The 14,518-nt window shown below is 45.5% G+C and overlaps 1 protein-coding gene across 5 annotated transcripts in view; it reads left to right on the top strand.

The window, feature by feature from the left end:
- Window positions 1-14,518, top strand: part of LOC129856967 (rho guanine nucleotide exchange factor 1-like) — a 44,883-nt gene that overhangs the window by 23,815 nt on the left and 6,550 nt on the right. The window contains exons 1-20 of one of the 5 annotated variants that reach the window (XM_055924780.1): window positions 2,988-3,474; window positions 3,550-3,579; window positions 4,699-4,807; window positions 4,940-5,030; window positions 5,365-5,397; window positions 6,506-6,715; window positions 6,824-6,965; window positions 8,081-8,092; window positions 8,839-8,991; window positions 10,338-10,534; window positions 10,687-10,833; window positions 11,604-11,683; window positions 11,855-12,095; window positions 12,172-12,272; window positions 12,361-12,435; window positions 12,548-12,623; window positions 12,781-12,948; window positions 13,499-13,586; window positions 13,765-13,881; window positions 14,156-14,217. In XM_055924780.1, the coding sequence (XP_055780755.1) occupies window positions 3,452-3,474; window positions 3,550-3,579; window positions 4,699-4,807; window positions 4,940-5,030; window positions 5,365-5,397; window positions 6,506-6,715; window positions 6,824-6,965; window positions 8,081-8,092; window positions 8,839-8,991; window positions 10,338-10,534; window positions 10,687-10,833; window positions 11,604-11,683; window positions 11,855-12,095; window positions 12,172-12,272; window positions 12,361-12,435; window positions 12,548-12,623; window positions 12,781-12,948; window positions 13,499-13,586; window positions 13,765-13,881; window positions 14,156-14,217 (2,155 nt within the window). In that variant the 5' untranslated portion in view covers window positions 2,988-3,451. Of the gene's footprint in view, window positions 1-2,987; window positions 3,475-3,549; window positions 3,580-4,698; window positions 4,808-4,939; window positions 5,031-5,364; window positions 5,398-6,505; window positions 6,716-6,823; window positions 6,966-8,080; window positions 8,093-8,838; window positions 8,992-10,337; window positions 10,535-10,686; window positions 10,834-11,603; window positions 11,684-11,854; window positions 12,096-12,171; window positions 12,273-12,360; window positions 12,436-12,547; window positions 12,624-12,780; window positions 12,949-13,498; window positions 13,587-13,764; window positions 13,882-14,155; window positions 14,218-14,518 lie in introns of those variants that run through there. The other 4 variants (XM_055924776.1, XM_055924778.1, XM_055924777.1 and 1 more) reach the window with 4 other exon arrangements.

Genomic DNA, 14,518 nt, shown 5'->3' with positions numbered 1-14,518 from the left:
ACAAGCAAGACGTAGCATACAGACAGAGCAACATAGAACAAGCAAGACGTAGCATACAGACAGAGCAACATAGGACAAGCAAGATGTAGCATACAGACAGAGCAACATGGAACAAAAAGCAGCAAGACAAAATTCATAAAAGCAACAAAGTGTTTCCACACCTCACAAGCTACAGACAACAGACAACATGGAAAGCGGCAATACACAGCTAGGGATTATGTTCACAAATCTGATTGACCTTTAGCCATGTCTTCATGCATTTTGTGAAGGTGTGATATGTGGTGCAGTTATGTGTGTCTGATGGCAGTGTACTCCAGACATGGGAATCTCTCACAGAGAAAGCAGATTGACTAAATGTGCTTTTCCTGTTTAACAAAAATACTGAGTGGAGGGGGAGCCAGGCCATTTAGGATCTTGAATAGAAGACATGCGTTGGTGTATTGCACAAGATTTTCCCAACTCAGGAGCTCATGCTTTCTGAGGATGTAACAGTGATGATGGCTATTGGGCTTCCTATCAAGCACTTTGAGAGCCTGTTTGTAGACGGACTGAATAGGTTTTAATGTTGTACAGCAAGCTTGGGCCCAACTAGTCAAGCAGTATGTTAAGTGGGGGAGTATGATAGATTTGAAGTACAGTTTTGCTACCTCTGTAGTCAAACAATTTCGTATAAATCGAAAATTAGCTCGGATGAATTTGGTTATTTGAATTACCTTTTTCACATGCTTTTTAAAAGAGAGATTGGAATCAAGTATGATGCCAAGGTACTTAAAATCAGATACCACCTGGAGCTTCTCCCCTGACACATAGACATCTGGCTCAGTAGCATCTGTTGCCCTCTTTGTGAAGAACATGCAAACAGTTTTTTTCACATTGAGATGCAAACACGAGTCACTGAGCCACTTTGTAACCTGGACCATTACAGTAGTGAGTTCTTGTGCAGCTTGTTGTTTGCTCTTTGCATGCACATATATCACTGTATCATCTGCATACGTTTGAACTTCAGACCCAGTACAGACAGAAGGCAGATAATTAATGTACAGGCTGAACAGGAGGGGCCCCAGTATTGACCCTTCGGGCACGCCCACATCATAGCTAAAAGTGGGCGACAGCTCATTGCTCACTCTGACACACTGAGTTCTGCCTTCAAGGTATGATTTCATCCATCTCAAGGCATCGGGGGAAAAGTTGAACTTGGACAATTTTGAAATGAGAATCTCATGGTTAACAGTATCAAAAGCCTTCCTTAGGTCCAGAAACACAGCCCCAGCAACGCCCCCTTTGTCCATCTTGGACTTCACATTTTCCAGAAGAAAGCAGTTGGCCGTTTCTGTGGAGTGTTTAGCTCTGAAGCCAAACTGCATGGAGTGTAATGTGAAGGGGCTGTTGTTGAGGTGCGCAATTAGTTGTTCTGCTACACACTTTCCAACAACCTTTGACACCAGAGGTAGTATACTAATGGGCCTGTAGTTACTCACGTCAGCAGGGTCGCCTGATTTAAAGATGGACGATATTATGGCCGACTTCCATACCCTTGGAAACACCCCGAGACCAATAGATGTGTTGGTGACCTTAGTAATGGGGCCAATGAGTGACTCTTTGTAGTTTTTAAGAAAGGTAGAGTCCAGCCCAAACACATCTTTGGCTTTAGAGTTTTTTAGTGAGCTAATCACCTTGCTCACCTTTGACTCAGAAACCTCCCTTATGATGAAGACCGGTTGAGTGTCATTTACTAACACTGAGCCCAAGAAACCAGTGGAGGGGTTCTGTGTCAGTACCCTGACAGAGTCAATAAAGTAGGAATTGAAGGCTATTGCTATTTCGACTGCATCCTGTGTTAGATTGTTATTCACCATGATTTCTAGTCTTTTTGCAGTGTTGCTATGGTCTTTCCCTGTTAACTTTTTTAGATTCTCCCAGATCAATTTAGAATTTCCCTTCGCTTCACCAATTATGTTAATAAAAAAGTTTGGCTTGGCCTGTCTGATTTCTTTCATCACCTTATTTCTCAACATGGTAAACCTACGTCTGTCATGCTCTAATTTGGATCTTCGGACTATTTTTAGAGCATAATCTCGTTCTTTCATCAATTTCCAGATTTCTCCATTTAGCCAAGGGAGAGTGCTCTTTTGGCCAGGTTTGGATTTGATTTTCTTTAGGAAACCATTTATTGTAGTCTGGATTGTGGATAGAAAAACCTGACAATCAGCTTCCACGTCTGTATAGGACAAGAGATCATTCCAGTTAATTCCCTTAATTGCGTTTTCAAAATAGTTTAATTCACTCTTAGGTATTCTTAGTTGATCAGGCTTTCTAACAGTAGACAGGTTAAACCTGCTCTTAGAAAGCTTTCTGGCTATAAGTGTCAGCTTATGATCAGATAGCCCAGTAACCATATTGAATGATTTAGTCACTCTCTCTGGTTTATTACTGAACACCAAATCAATCTGTGCTTTAGAGCAACAAGTCACCCTGGTTGGCCCTTCAACTAGCTGTGTAAGGTCAAAGGTATTAGTGATCCGTTTGAGGGTTTTCCTACAAGACTTGTCTCCATAATTAATATTAAAATCTCCCATTTTAAGATGTCCTCTTTCTGCACTACTGTATTGTCAGTGGAGGAAGTATGAAAAGCTTGTCAGTAGGCAGTGTCAAACACATAATGAACTTACTGACTCACAATCAACTCTCTCTGTCTCCTAACTACAAAAGAGTTATTCATTTATTCTGCCCATTTAGATTCACTTACACAATCCTCTGCTCTCCTTCGCAATCCCACACTCGCCCTCGTTTAGCCGCTCCCCCGTCTCTCCCTCTCTCTTCGCCACAACATGGTGACCTCACCACCTCTGTCTCCTATTGGTCAGTCAGTGGAATGGAGGGATGGGGCATCCTGATTGGCTTGAGGAATCCCGGGAAAACCCCTCCCTTTATGTTAATAGAAAAGAAAAACAGTAGGATCTCATTTCCATATTCTTGCCTGCTTGTTGCATCAGACTAAAACACAGTTAAATAGTCATTTCCGCTGTCCTGGAGCATTGTTAGATTTTTCCGCCCACCCTGCAGACAACTCCCAGAGAGCAGCTGTGCCTTGACTTCACACGTATCTTTTGCAGATAGTTAGTTAGATAGCTGATACCTTGCCTTGTGCAGAAAAGCAGATTGGATAGATTTGTACAGATTAGATTTTTGCAGTGTTTTATTTTAAAAACAATTGTCAATAGTTTCTTGTGCATTGTTTTGGGTGCAGCTTTTAATGCATCTCTCATTGTTTTAGACCTTGTTTTATTTTGTCCCTTTTTTTGTTGGAAAGATCAGAATATGTTCAGTAGCCTCTGCTCTGAACACAATATCACTGCAGTCAGATTTGAGTTGGATCAGGAGAAGCTTAGTCGCTTCAGATTCCACCGTCCCAAAACAGAGTTAAGAATAGGTTGAGAAAGAGCGTTGGAAAATGCCACTGAATCGGCTCCGCCGGTAAGTCTACAAACTTGGCAATGTCTGCACTTATCTTTCTATCTCTTTAATATCTATTAATCTCCTCTCTTTCAGTCCCTCCATCGTCGCAGACGAGGAGAAATGGTGAGTTCTGTGTTTCACGGTGCTGTGTGTGTCTGAACCTCTTCTGTCAATGTGTGAATGCATGCTAGACATGCTTTGTCCAGCTCCCTGCTTAGATTCATTGATGTTTTAAAGTCCATAGATACATGCCTTATATTTATTTTACCTTCCTCCTCAATTAGTTTGTTTTGCTCTATAGTTGTACGTTGTGCAGACTTCAGTACTGTTATTGTACGTTGTGCAGACTGCAGTCTTCTACTTTGTGCAGACTGCAGTCTTCTACTTTGTGCAGACTGCAGTCTTCTACGTTGCGCAGACTGCAGTCCTCTACGTTGCGCAGACTGCAGTCCTCTACGTTGCGCAGACTGCAGTCCTCTACGTTGCGCAGACTGCAGTCCTCTACGTTGCGCAGACTGCAGTCCTCTACGTTGCGCAGACTGCAGTCCTCTACGTTGCGCAGACTGCAGTCCTCTACGTTGCGCAGACTGCAGTCCTCTACGTTGCGCAGACTGCAGTCCTCTACGTTGCGCAGACTGCAGTCCTCTACGTTGCGCAGACTGCAGTCCTCTACGTTGCGCAGACTGCAGTCCTCTACTTTGCGCAGACTGCAGTACTGTTATTGTACGTTGCGCAGACTTCAGTACTGTTATTGTACGTTGCTCAGACTTCAGTACTGTTATTGTACGTTGCGCAGACTTCAGTACTGTTATTGTACGTTGCGCAGACTGCAGTCCTATAGTTGCATTACTTTGCCATAAATGGCATTCTGTAGCTGATGTAGACTGACTTGGTTTATGGTCTTATGGCCTCAGTTTGAAAAGCTCTTGCATTTTCCCTCTCAAGCTCCTCTTTCTACTCCTCCTTTCCTCTCTGGTAAACTTCCAACTCTCCACCCAGCATCACCCCAGCGTTTCATCTCAACCCCACCCCTTTTCTCATCTCAACCCCACCCCTACTCTCTGTCTTTTTCACACCTATTCTTTTTATTTACAGCTCATGCTTTAGCATCCTCTATAATAGTGTATCATTACTGTTTCTATTGCAATGCCAATATATATGCATTTATACAGTATGTACTTTCATACTTTCATCACCACTAACTTTACAGAGATCTCTCTCTCCCTCTCTCTCGTCCTCCAGTTCGTCGATCTTTGCAGCAGTGGCCTTCTACATGAAGCACCTAGGAGTGAAGTCCAGAGTAGCTGACAGTAAGAAGTCCAGAGGGTTCTTCAGGAGACCCCTTGGGAAGGTGAGTCTGTCTGTCTGGTTGGCAGCTAGCTGGACTCCACGGTCCACAGTCCATACCACACGCCAACCTATCCAGTATTATTAGACTGTTCTTGTCATGCTCTCTCTCTTTGTCTCTCTTCCTCCATCTCAGAATAAGAAGAGTGAGGAGTCCACTAAATCTAAACCGAAGGGGGGTTTTCCCAACATCCTCAGCGCCGCCGGTGGCTGGATTGCTGGCAGCAGTACGTACCAGCAGTGTCATAATATGAGATGAGATTGTACTTTATCAATACCCAAGGGGAAATTAGTTTGTCTTCCCTACATCGTTAAAAAACAATACAATACATACTGTATACACTACTAAATACATACTGTATGCACTACTAAATACATACTGCATACTGAAGGTACAGAGAAACAGAATGGATGACATATATAGTATAAGCTATGTCAGGTGTTTGATTATCGATCGCCATCCAAAAGTGGGTCTACCAGAATGACCGTAGTGCCTGTATAAGCCAAAGTCTTTGTAGAATTAAAAAGAACCCGTTGTCTTGCCCTGTGTTCTTCTTTCAGCTGAGGTCAAACTTCCTAAAGTGGAGGCTGAAGGTACCACCGTCTGGCTCTTTCATCTCCTCTTCCCCACCCCTTTATCTCTAGAATGGTTTAGTCCTTACTAATCAACCCCAATGCATGTTTGCATGTACCAAATCAAACCCGGAAGGGGATCTGAGGGGAATGCCGAGTTTTTGATTTGTTGACTTGCTGTTTTGCGTCTAGGTGTAGATAATATGGCATGATCTGTAGTCCCTGGTGTTTTGATAGATGGACTGACCACATACACACACACGCTACAGCTGGGACGAAAAAACAAACATCTGTGATTTTGCTATACAATGTTCCTGTAGATTGTTCTAAAAGTGTTCTTTGGTCAACGGTAATAGCCTATGCGTTAAGTTGATTCCTGCAGAAATGTGACGTTTGGTGCAACTTTGAAGTTTGATGTTTGGAGAAACGCGGATAACCATCAGAATCTGACGTGAAATTGGTAAAACCGTGAGCTCTTGTTGTACATCAAGTAGCCTAGGCCTAGCGCTGGAAAGTTGTTGTAGGATGTTAGTCTACATTTACTGATAGATGAATCAAATAGCCTACTTGTCTATATAGCAACAATATCACTAGCTTAGTGTTTTGAGTTCCCACTGCCATCTCAGTTGACTTACTTGGCTCTGGAACTAAATGGTCAAAAGCCGCTAATGTAAAGTAGCCTAACTGTCCCTTTACAATATTTCATTTTATTGTTGTAGGCTATGTATTGTTATCGAGCAAAATAGTTACATTCATCACATTATCGTCCATCTTGCCCAGCTCTAGCACCTCCCCCAAACATGATTTATTGCTGATTTATCATTATCGAAACAATTGGTCAATTTATCACAACATGGATTTTTGTCCATCTCGCCCAGCTCTCTCTCTCTCACACATACACACACACACACACCCTGAGAATGATTAACCCTCCCCTCTCACCACAGATCCACTGATTACCCTATACTCATCCTGTCTGTCTCTGTCTGTCTGTTTCTCTCATAGTCTCTCATGGAAATGCCTCTGACTATTTTGACTCTTCCCCCCCCCCTCCTCAATGTCATCCCTTTTACCATCTATTTCTCTCTCTCTCTCTCTCTCTCTCTCTCTCTCTCTCTCTCTCTCTCAGTGGATAAAGAGAAGGTGAATCAGGAGCGTAAGGTTTCCAGCGTCCTCCCCCCCTCTCGAGGCTCTTCTGCCCCTGATGCTGCTCCTCCAGCATTAAACAGGAAGTCTGTTTCCACAGGATCCTCCCCCCATCAGGGTTTGGAGGTCAGTGAGGGCCCAGTAGTTCACATCAGTGTGACCTCCAGCCCAGACTTCTCCCACAGCGAGATAGGTAAGGCTGATTGGACGGATACATGGTAGCATAGCAACACCCAACCTAACTTAGGGTGTGTTCAGTGAGGTGAATCTGAAATGTGTGTTTCCTTTGCTCCTCTCCCAGGTCTGTTCAGCAGCCGTTCGGACCCCCATTTGGTGGCGGAGGGGGGCGAGCTGTCCCCCGCGGGGATGGCAGGGGGGCTGGCTATATGGGAGCTCCCCTCACCCAAAGAACCCCCCCTGGAGGAAAACCTGGACAAAGACAGGTGAGGAAGAAATAGAGGAAGAGTGAGGTGAAAAAAAATGGAGTAGATGAGATGTATAAAACCAAAGACCAACATAGACCCAACACCATTAGGTAGAGTTGAACATAGTCAAACATTTTAAAAAGGTTAGGGGTCAGTGGCTATGCTAAGGCTGAGGAAGCGTGGTAAAACTCCCTCAGTGTCTCCGTCCGTCCCTGCTGTGTACTGTGCTGCCTAGCCTACCTACCACACCTTAGCCCTGGCCTGCCAGAGCAGCTCCATGTAGCGAACATCACTAAAACCTACCCAGCATTTGGAGATGGACCCTGACTGGGGTTACAGGGACCTGGTCTTCCCCTCCAGCCCCCTCCTCCCTTCTCCTCTACCCCAAATTTCTTTCTTTTGTTTACCTGTTCTCCACTTTCTTTCACTCTTGTGTGTCCATTTTTCATGTTTGTGTTTGCTCCTCTTCCAAAGCACCACTGCTGTCTCCTTGTTTGTGCGATGCTGACTCTGCTCAGTTATTCAGAGCAAGTTAAGTGTATAATAGTTAACATTGTACTGTAGTGTGTCATCTTGTCTGTGTGTCTGCAGGCTAGACTCAAGTACCAGAGCTGGGGAAAGCTGGTATATCGTTGTTGTTATGTTGTCTGTGGTTGTGCGCCTGTCTGAGTTGGGCATTCATTGTGCTATATTTGATTTGTACAGCATTGTATCTCTACAGGCTTAAGTTCATTAAGTTGGCTTATACTGTGCTTCAGCCGTGCGGTCCAGCTTTAGATTTGTCTGTTGTCGGCTTTATCCCAGTCCTACTGTAATTCAAGCAGTGAGGTCTGGTTCGCTTTCATGTCTGTTACTTGCATAAGGCATCAGTGTGTGTGGTTCTATAGGGTTCCGCTATGTTCTGTTGTCTAGTCTTCACAGGGCTTCATGTGGTACCATGTTCAGGACAGCAGATGTCTTGTGTTTGTGGGCGTGCTTTGCTTTCTGTGGTTTTACAGTGCGTTCAGTGCTGTTAGCTTCCGTCCGTGTGCTGCAGCGGTTGATGGGGGGAGTTGGAGGTTTGTAGAAAGGGGGTGTGTTACTGTTGAGTGGTTGTGGTGGTTATGTAACTGTGCTGTCCCGTGTTTTTACAGACGCAAGACAAGGTGGGTTTCTACTTCTCTGCGACAGGGATACGGACACACACTGGGCCTCATATTGATAACACAGTCCATCCTGCGTTACTACACACACACACACACACACACTCACTGCATGGCTAAGTATTGTTTATCCTGTACCTTGAAGTGACGTGAGTGGGCTGTGATGTTAGAGAATAATAGTCTTTGTGTGTGTGTGTGTGATTGAAGGGTTGATAAGCCCAATTGATTGCCATTTAACACTGCGTAATTGAAAGGCGTAATTGAAAGGCCTACACAGACACACTGAGATGTTACTAGGGACCGCTTTCTTAACTAATAGTGTTGAGGTAGATGGGCTTCCAATGTGTTTCTAATAGGGCTAGTCATTAAGCAGTAACCCAGGACTGTGTGGAGAGTTTCTATGCTCCTGAGTCTAACCATCCATTCTCTGTCACATCTCTTGTGTGCTTTTCCTTTGATCCTCTACATTCCTTTGACATCACATTGACTTCCTCTGTAATGGTTCTCCTGCTTGGATCCACTTGATCCTAATATCTCCCCTGTCTTTGTTGTTCCACTCTGTACTCTTTGGTTTGGTCTTTTGGACCATTTCCTTGTGGTTCCTGTACTCCTCACTCCGTCTGTCTCCACTTCCTCTCCTCCCCTGCCTTCCTCCTTATACTACCATCCTTGTATTTTCCCACCCACTGGCTCTCTTCTCGCTCTCCTCTCTCCCTTCCCTCGATGTACTCTCCTCCCTCCCTCCCCAGGCGTGTGGGACGCAGTGAGAGTGCTCGTGTGGACAGACATTCCTTCCGTCGCCGTGGCTCCTCCCGGGCCAAACAGTCGCGTTCCCGTAGCGACGTGGACCTGCAAGCCGCCGCCACGGCAGCACACTCCTCCCCGACCTCTCCCCACCCCTCGTAAGGCAGACCCCCTACCCCCCTTTCTCTCATGGGGGTCGAGAGAGGAGCACAGCCACAGACGCACAGTCATTGATGGACAGGCAAACTGAGAGACTATACTAAATGATATACAGACAGACACTGACTCACTATAGTAACTGATGGACAGGCTGACTGACTGATTATAGTAACTGATGGACGGGCTGACTGACTTACTATACTAAATGATAGACAGGCTGACTGACTATAGTAACTGATGGACAGGCTGACTGACTGACTATAGTAACTGATGGACAGGCTGACTGACTGACTATAGTAATTGATGGACAGGCTGACTGATTATAGTAACTGATGGATAGACTGACTATAGTAACTGATGGACAGGCTGACTGACTGACTATAGTAACTGATGGATGGACTGACTGACTGACTATAGTAACTGATGGACAGGCAGACTGACTGACTATAGTAACTGATGGACAGGCAGACTGACTGACTATAGTAACTGATGGACAGGCAGACTGACTAACTATAGTAACTGATGGACAGGCAGACTGACTAACTATAGTAACTGATGGACAGGCAGACTGACTATAGTAACTGATGGACAGGCAGACTGACTATAGTAACTGATGGACAGGCAGACTGACTATAGAAACTGATGGACAGGCAGACTGACTATAGTAACTGATGGACAGGCAGACTGACTATAGTAACTGATGGACAGGCAGACTGACTATAGTAACTGATGGACAGGCAGACTGACTATAGTAACTGATGGACAGGCAGACTGACTATAGTAACTGATGGACAGGCAGACTGACTATAGTAACTGATGGACAGGCAGACTGACTATAGTAACTGATGGACAGGCAGACTGACTATAGTAACTGATGGACAGGCAGACTGACTAACTATAGTAACTGATGGAAAGGCTGATAGACTCACTGACATTACTGACCACCTAACTTTGCTTTACTGACTGTCTGATGTCTGACTATAAGACAGAAAGGCTGAGTGAGAGTGAATGGAAGCTTCTTCCACTGTGTCCCCAGCAGCTTCATTAAGACGAGATCCATGCTGTGACACAGCTTGACTGGAGGAGGAGGGTCAGAGCCAGAGTTATTTTCTTAGTCAGGGCTACAGTATCAACTGTAACTACGTGTAATGTTAGTGCTGTGTGTAGATTATGTAGACTTTGAACCAGCCAATAGCGTACTGTCCCAATCGAAATGCTTCTCAACCCAAGCAGGTTTTCTAGCTTCGCGTTAGATTCTTTTCATATTATCGCCCATACCCTTTATCTCCATACCCTTATACCTGCCCCTCTCCTCCTCCTCTGTCGTCGTCGTCTCTTCCATCAGTGTTGATGAAGGGGTGTTACTCCCCGAGGGTGTGCTCCCAGGTCTTTCCCTCTCTGGCCCCACACCCCAGCAGGAGGAACAGGACCCTCGCCTCCTGGAGCTGGAGCAGGACCCGCCCAACTGGAGAGAACACACCCCCCCAGACACCCTCAAAGACCTCAGCAAGAAGGAGACCAAGCGGCAGGAGGTCATCAACGGTGAGGAGAGACGGGGGAGGGGTGGGGGATGGAGGAATCCAGCCAACGAAGGAGGAAAGAAACTAATTGCGGTGTAAGATTGAGCTGCTGCTCATCTGACGCAAAATATTGTGAATAAATTGGCACTAGAGTAATCTCTCTCTCTCTCTCAGAGTTGTTTGCGACGGAGCACGCCCACGTGCGCATGCTGAGTGTTCTGCAGACAGTGTTCTGGAAGCCTCTGGAGAGAGAGGAACTCATGACCGCCACAGAGCTGGCCACCATCTTCCCCAGCCTGGATGAGATCATAGACATGCACTGTGAGTACGGTCCCACCGCTGCTTAACCGTAGTATCACCATAACCTCCGCTACAGTACAACCACATGACCAATGTACTGCCACTGGACGACCGTAACCCCAACTAAAGTACGACCGCAAAACCCCTGACATACAACCACACTTACACAGTATGACTACATGACTGCTACTGCATGGCTGTGACCGTTACCCGACAACAGCACTTCTACAGTTCTGATACTGGCTGAAGTCAGTCTGACCACTGTAAATTGCAGGCAAGACCTCACGATACGATGTTACCATGATACTTGGGTTCTGATATGATATGTATTGCAATTCTCACAATTCTTTATGTATTGCGGTTCGATTCTGTAATTGTATTGCAATTCCATGTTCCAAACATACTGTATTGCTCACCATATGTCTGCTGCAGAAAGACAAGAGAGAGCCATGAGAAAACAAGTTTTGGAAATAATCATGGAAATAAAAGTGCTGAAAAGAAATTGTCTCCTTATTTAAAAAGAAGATGGAGAACATGCTATTATGGGAAAATACTGGAACTTTGGTGCAACTACCGCACAAATAATATTGCGATACAGTCAAAAATGATACCGGCATATCTTCCAAAATGATATCCTGATATTTAAATGTTTTGATATTTTTCCCTCGTCACTAGTAAATAAACCCTAGTGTAACTTTAACCCAACCGTAAATTGACCTCAGTCTGACCATAATAACCCAACCATAAGTCTACCCCAGTCCAACCGCTGTGCTCCCTGTGTTTCTGTGCAGATGCTTTCTATGAGCACCTGAAGAAGCTGCGTCAGCACAATTTCATCGTCAAGGCCATCGGAACCACGTTACTCAACAGGGTAAGGAACAGGTCACCTTCCATCACCCCTGTCTGTGCCCCTCACTGCCCTCTCTCTCTGCCCCTCACCCCATCTCAGCCTAACCCCCTCATCCCATATATGAAGTGGATACTTATGGAAATGGATCCCTGAAGAAAGCTTTTAATGCTCCCTCTCACTTTCTCTGTCTAGTTTGGAGGGACGGAGGGTGAGTGGTTTCAGAAGCTGACGTCTAGGTTCTGTAGTCACCAGACGTGGGCCCTGGAACAGCTGAAGATGAGACAGAAGAAAGACCCTCGTTTCAACTCCTTCATACTGGAGGCAGAGAGTAGGCCTCAGTGTCGTAGGCTGCAGCTGAAGGACATCATCCCCACTGAGATGCAGAGGCTCACCAAATACCCCCTACTGCTGGAAAACATTGCCAAGTGCACAGGTCTGTGTATGTCTTTCACTGTTCTCATTCAGAGAGAGTGTGTGTGTGTTGTGACGTGTTGTGTGTATTCCCGTAGAGGACACCTTGGAGAAGGAGAGTATTCAGCAGAGTGCAGAGTGCTGTAGGAAGATCCTCAACCACGTCAACGAGGAAGTCAAACAGATGGAGAACCTGCTGGTGAGACACACACTACTATTACAACTACTACTACAACAACAACAAGTGTCTGAGGTAAAGTATAAATGATTTCTCTCTCTCCCTCCAGACCCTGAAAGACTACCAGCGCAGGCTGGACACCTCAGGACTCAAACCCAGTAACGAGCTGTATCTGGAGTACAAGGTGACTGACAATAGTGAGGGCTTCTTGTAGTGTGGTCCAGTGCTCTTCATGCTATCCTTTCTACAGTCGTCCCGTTCTCTCATTCTTTATCAGTTGTGTTCTTCTCTCTCAGTACCTTGACCTGGCCCAGAGAAGGATGATCTATGAGGGGCCTCTGACCTGGAGAGTGACCAAGGAGAAAACATTAGGTGCACTATCAACTCTACAAACATTAGTTTGTTTTAATGTATCAACCAATCGTCTGTCTGATTTCATTTTACACACACCCAAACTGTTGTTCTTCTGCTGTTTACTTCCTGTCCCACTCTCCCTCTTCTCTCCTCCCTGTTCCTGCCCCCCTCTCAGAAGTGCAGTGTGTGTTGCTGGGGGATCTGTTGGTGCTGTTACAGAAGCAGGATGATAAGATGGTGTTGAAGTGTCAGAGTAAGAGTAACATCGCTGTTCAGGAGGGCAAGCAGATGCTCAGCCCTATCATCAAACTAGACTCTGCCTTCCTCCGAGAGGTGGCCACAGGTGAGACACGCACATCTTTACATACTTCATTTGAATGCACAAATCACATTACAGTCCCGAACGATTCAAACATTTCAAAGGTTCACAGATACATGGACACATGTAGTGTCAAAGCACCTTCTCCATACAACTAGGCTGTCCATGACAAAGAGCAAAGAGCAGTACCTTGCTAGCTGCTTTGCCTTTATCCCTATGCAGTCCTGCAATCTGATGGCCATGCACTGTCAGCCTATGTACACGGCCAAAGGCTGTTCAGGCATGACTCAAGAGGCTGGTATTTCAGAAACTTGACAGCACAGGGTTTGATCCATGTAAGAGTCAAAAGAGCAACCCACTTCCAAAAAGAGCATCTGTCTCCGGCCTCCCCCCACAATAACAACACCTGCCATATTTGGTATTCAAGAAAACACAACACCATCAACATGGAGCTACACACACACACACACACACACACACACACACACACACACACACACACACACACACACACACACACACACCTTGCAGGAATATGTCAGCTCAATCCCCCTCTCTTCTGTCCCTCTGTCAGACCGTAAGGCCTTCTACGTGATCTTCACCTGGGACAGCGGGGCTCAGATCTACGAACTGGTGGCTCAATCTGTCGGGGAGAGGAAGAAGTGAGTGGGAGAGAATGGTTTGGGAAGGGGAGAGGAGAGGAGGAGAGAAGGGGATTGCGAGGGGAGAGGGAGAAGTGAGTGTGGGAGAGGAGAGATGTTTATGAGGAGGAGAGGTGGAAGATATGAAGATAACGACAAAGCACCAAGTGTAGTGATGATGTGGCTTTGTTGTGTGAAGCTGGACAGATGTGATCAAGATGGCAGTAGATGAGCTTAAGAAGACAGGACCTCCATCTGACCTCAAGAGAGGAAACAGCATCTTAACTGGAGGAGGACACCCATACAGCCCCACCACGTGAGTCAACACAGCTCTGAGTGTGCACTGTTATAAGCCAGTCCTCTGAGCACTGATCACATTTCACATTTGAGTCATTTAGCAGACGCTCTTATCCAGAGTGACTTAAAGGAGCAATTAGGGTTAAGCGCCTTGCTCAGGGTACATCGACAGATTTTCACGTAGTCGGCTTGAGAATTTGAACCAGCGACCTTTCGGTTACTGGACCAGCGCTCTTAACCGCTAGCCTCCCTGCCGCCGATCACATTTCTTTCTCGCTTTCTCTTTCTTTCAGGTTTCCTCAACCCCCTCTCAGCCCCACTGAAAATGGAGGAGTCTTGTTGAAAAACAGCATTGGTGAGAACAGACAACTAAGCACCTCTTTCAAGCCATTGAACTTCTAGATGTTGATAATGTAATTGTTAATGGTGTTATTACTGATGTTTATTTCGTTTTTACTGTTACTGCATTACTACCAAGACTGCTTCTGTGTTTTTACTGTTACTGCATTACTACCAAGACTGTTCCTGTGTTTTTACTGTTACTGCATTACTACCAAGACTGTTATTGTGTCTTTACTGTTACTGCCAAGACTGTTCCTGTGTCTTTACTGTTACTGCCAAGACTGTTCCTGTGTCTTTACTGTTACTGCCAAGAC

Source organism: Salvelinus fontinalis, chromosome 6 (assembly GCF_029448725.1).
Source record: "Salvelinus fontinalis isolate EN_2023a chromosome 6, ASM2944872v1, whole genome shotgun sequence".
NCBI lineage: Eukaryota > Metazoa > Chordata > Actinopteri > Salmoniformes > Salmonidae > Salvelinus > Salvelinus fontinalis.
The sequence above is the reverse complement of the archived record's forward strand: the minus strand, read 5'-3'. Positions and strand labels throughout refer to the sequence as shown.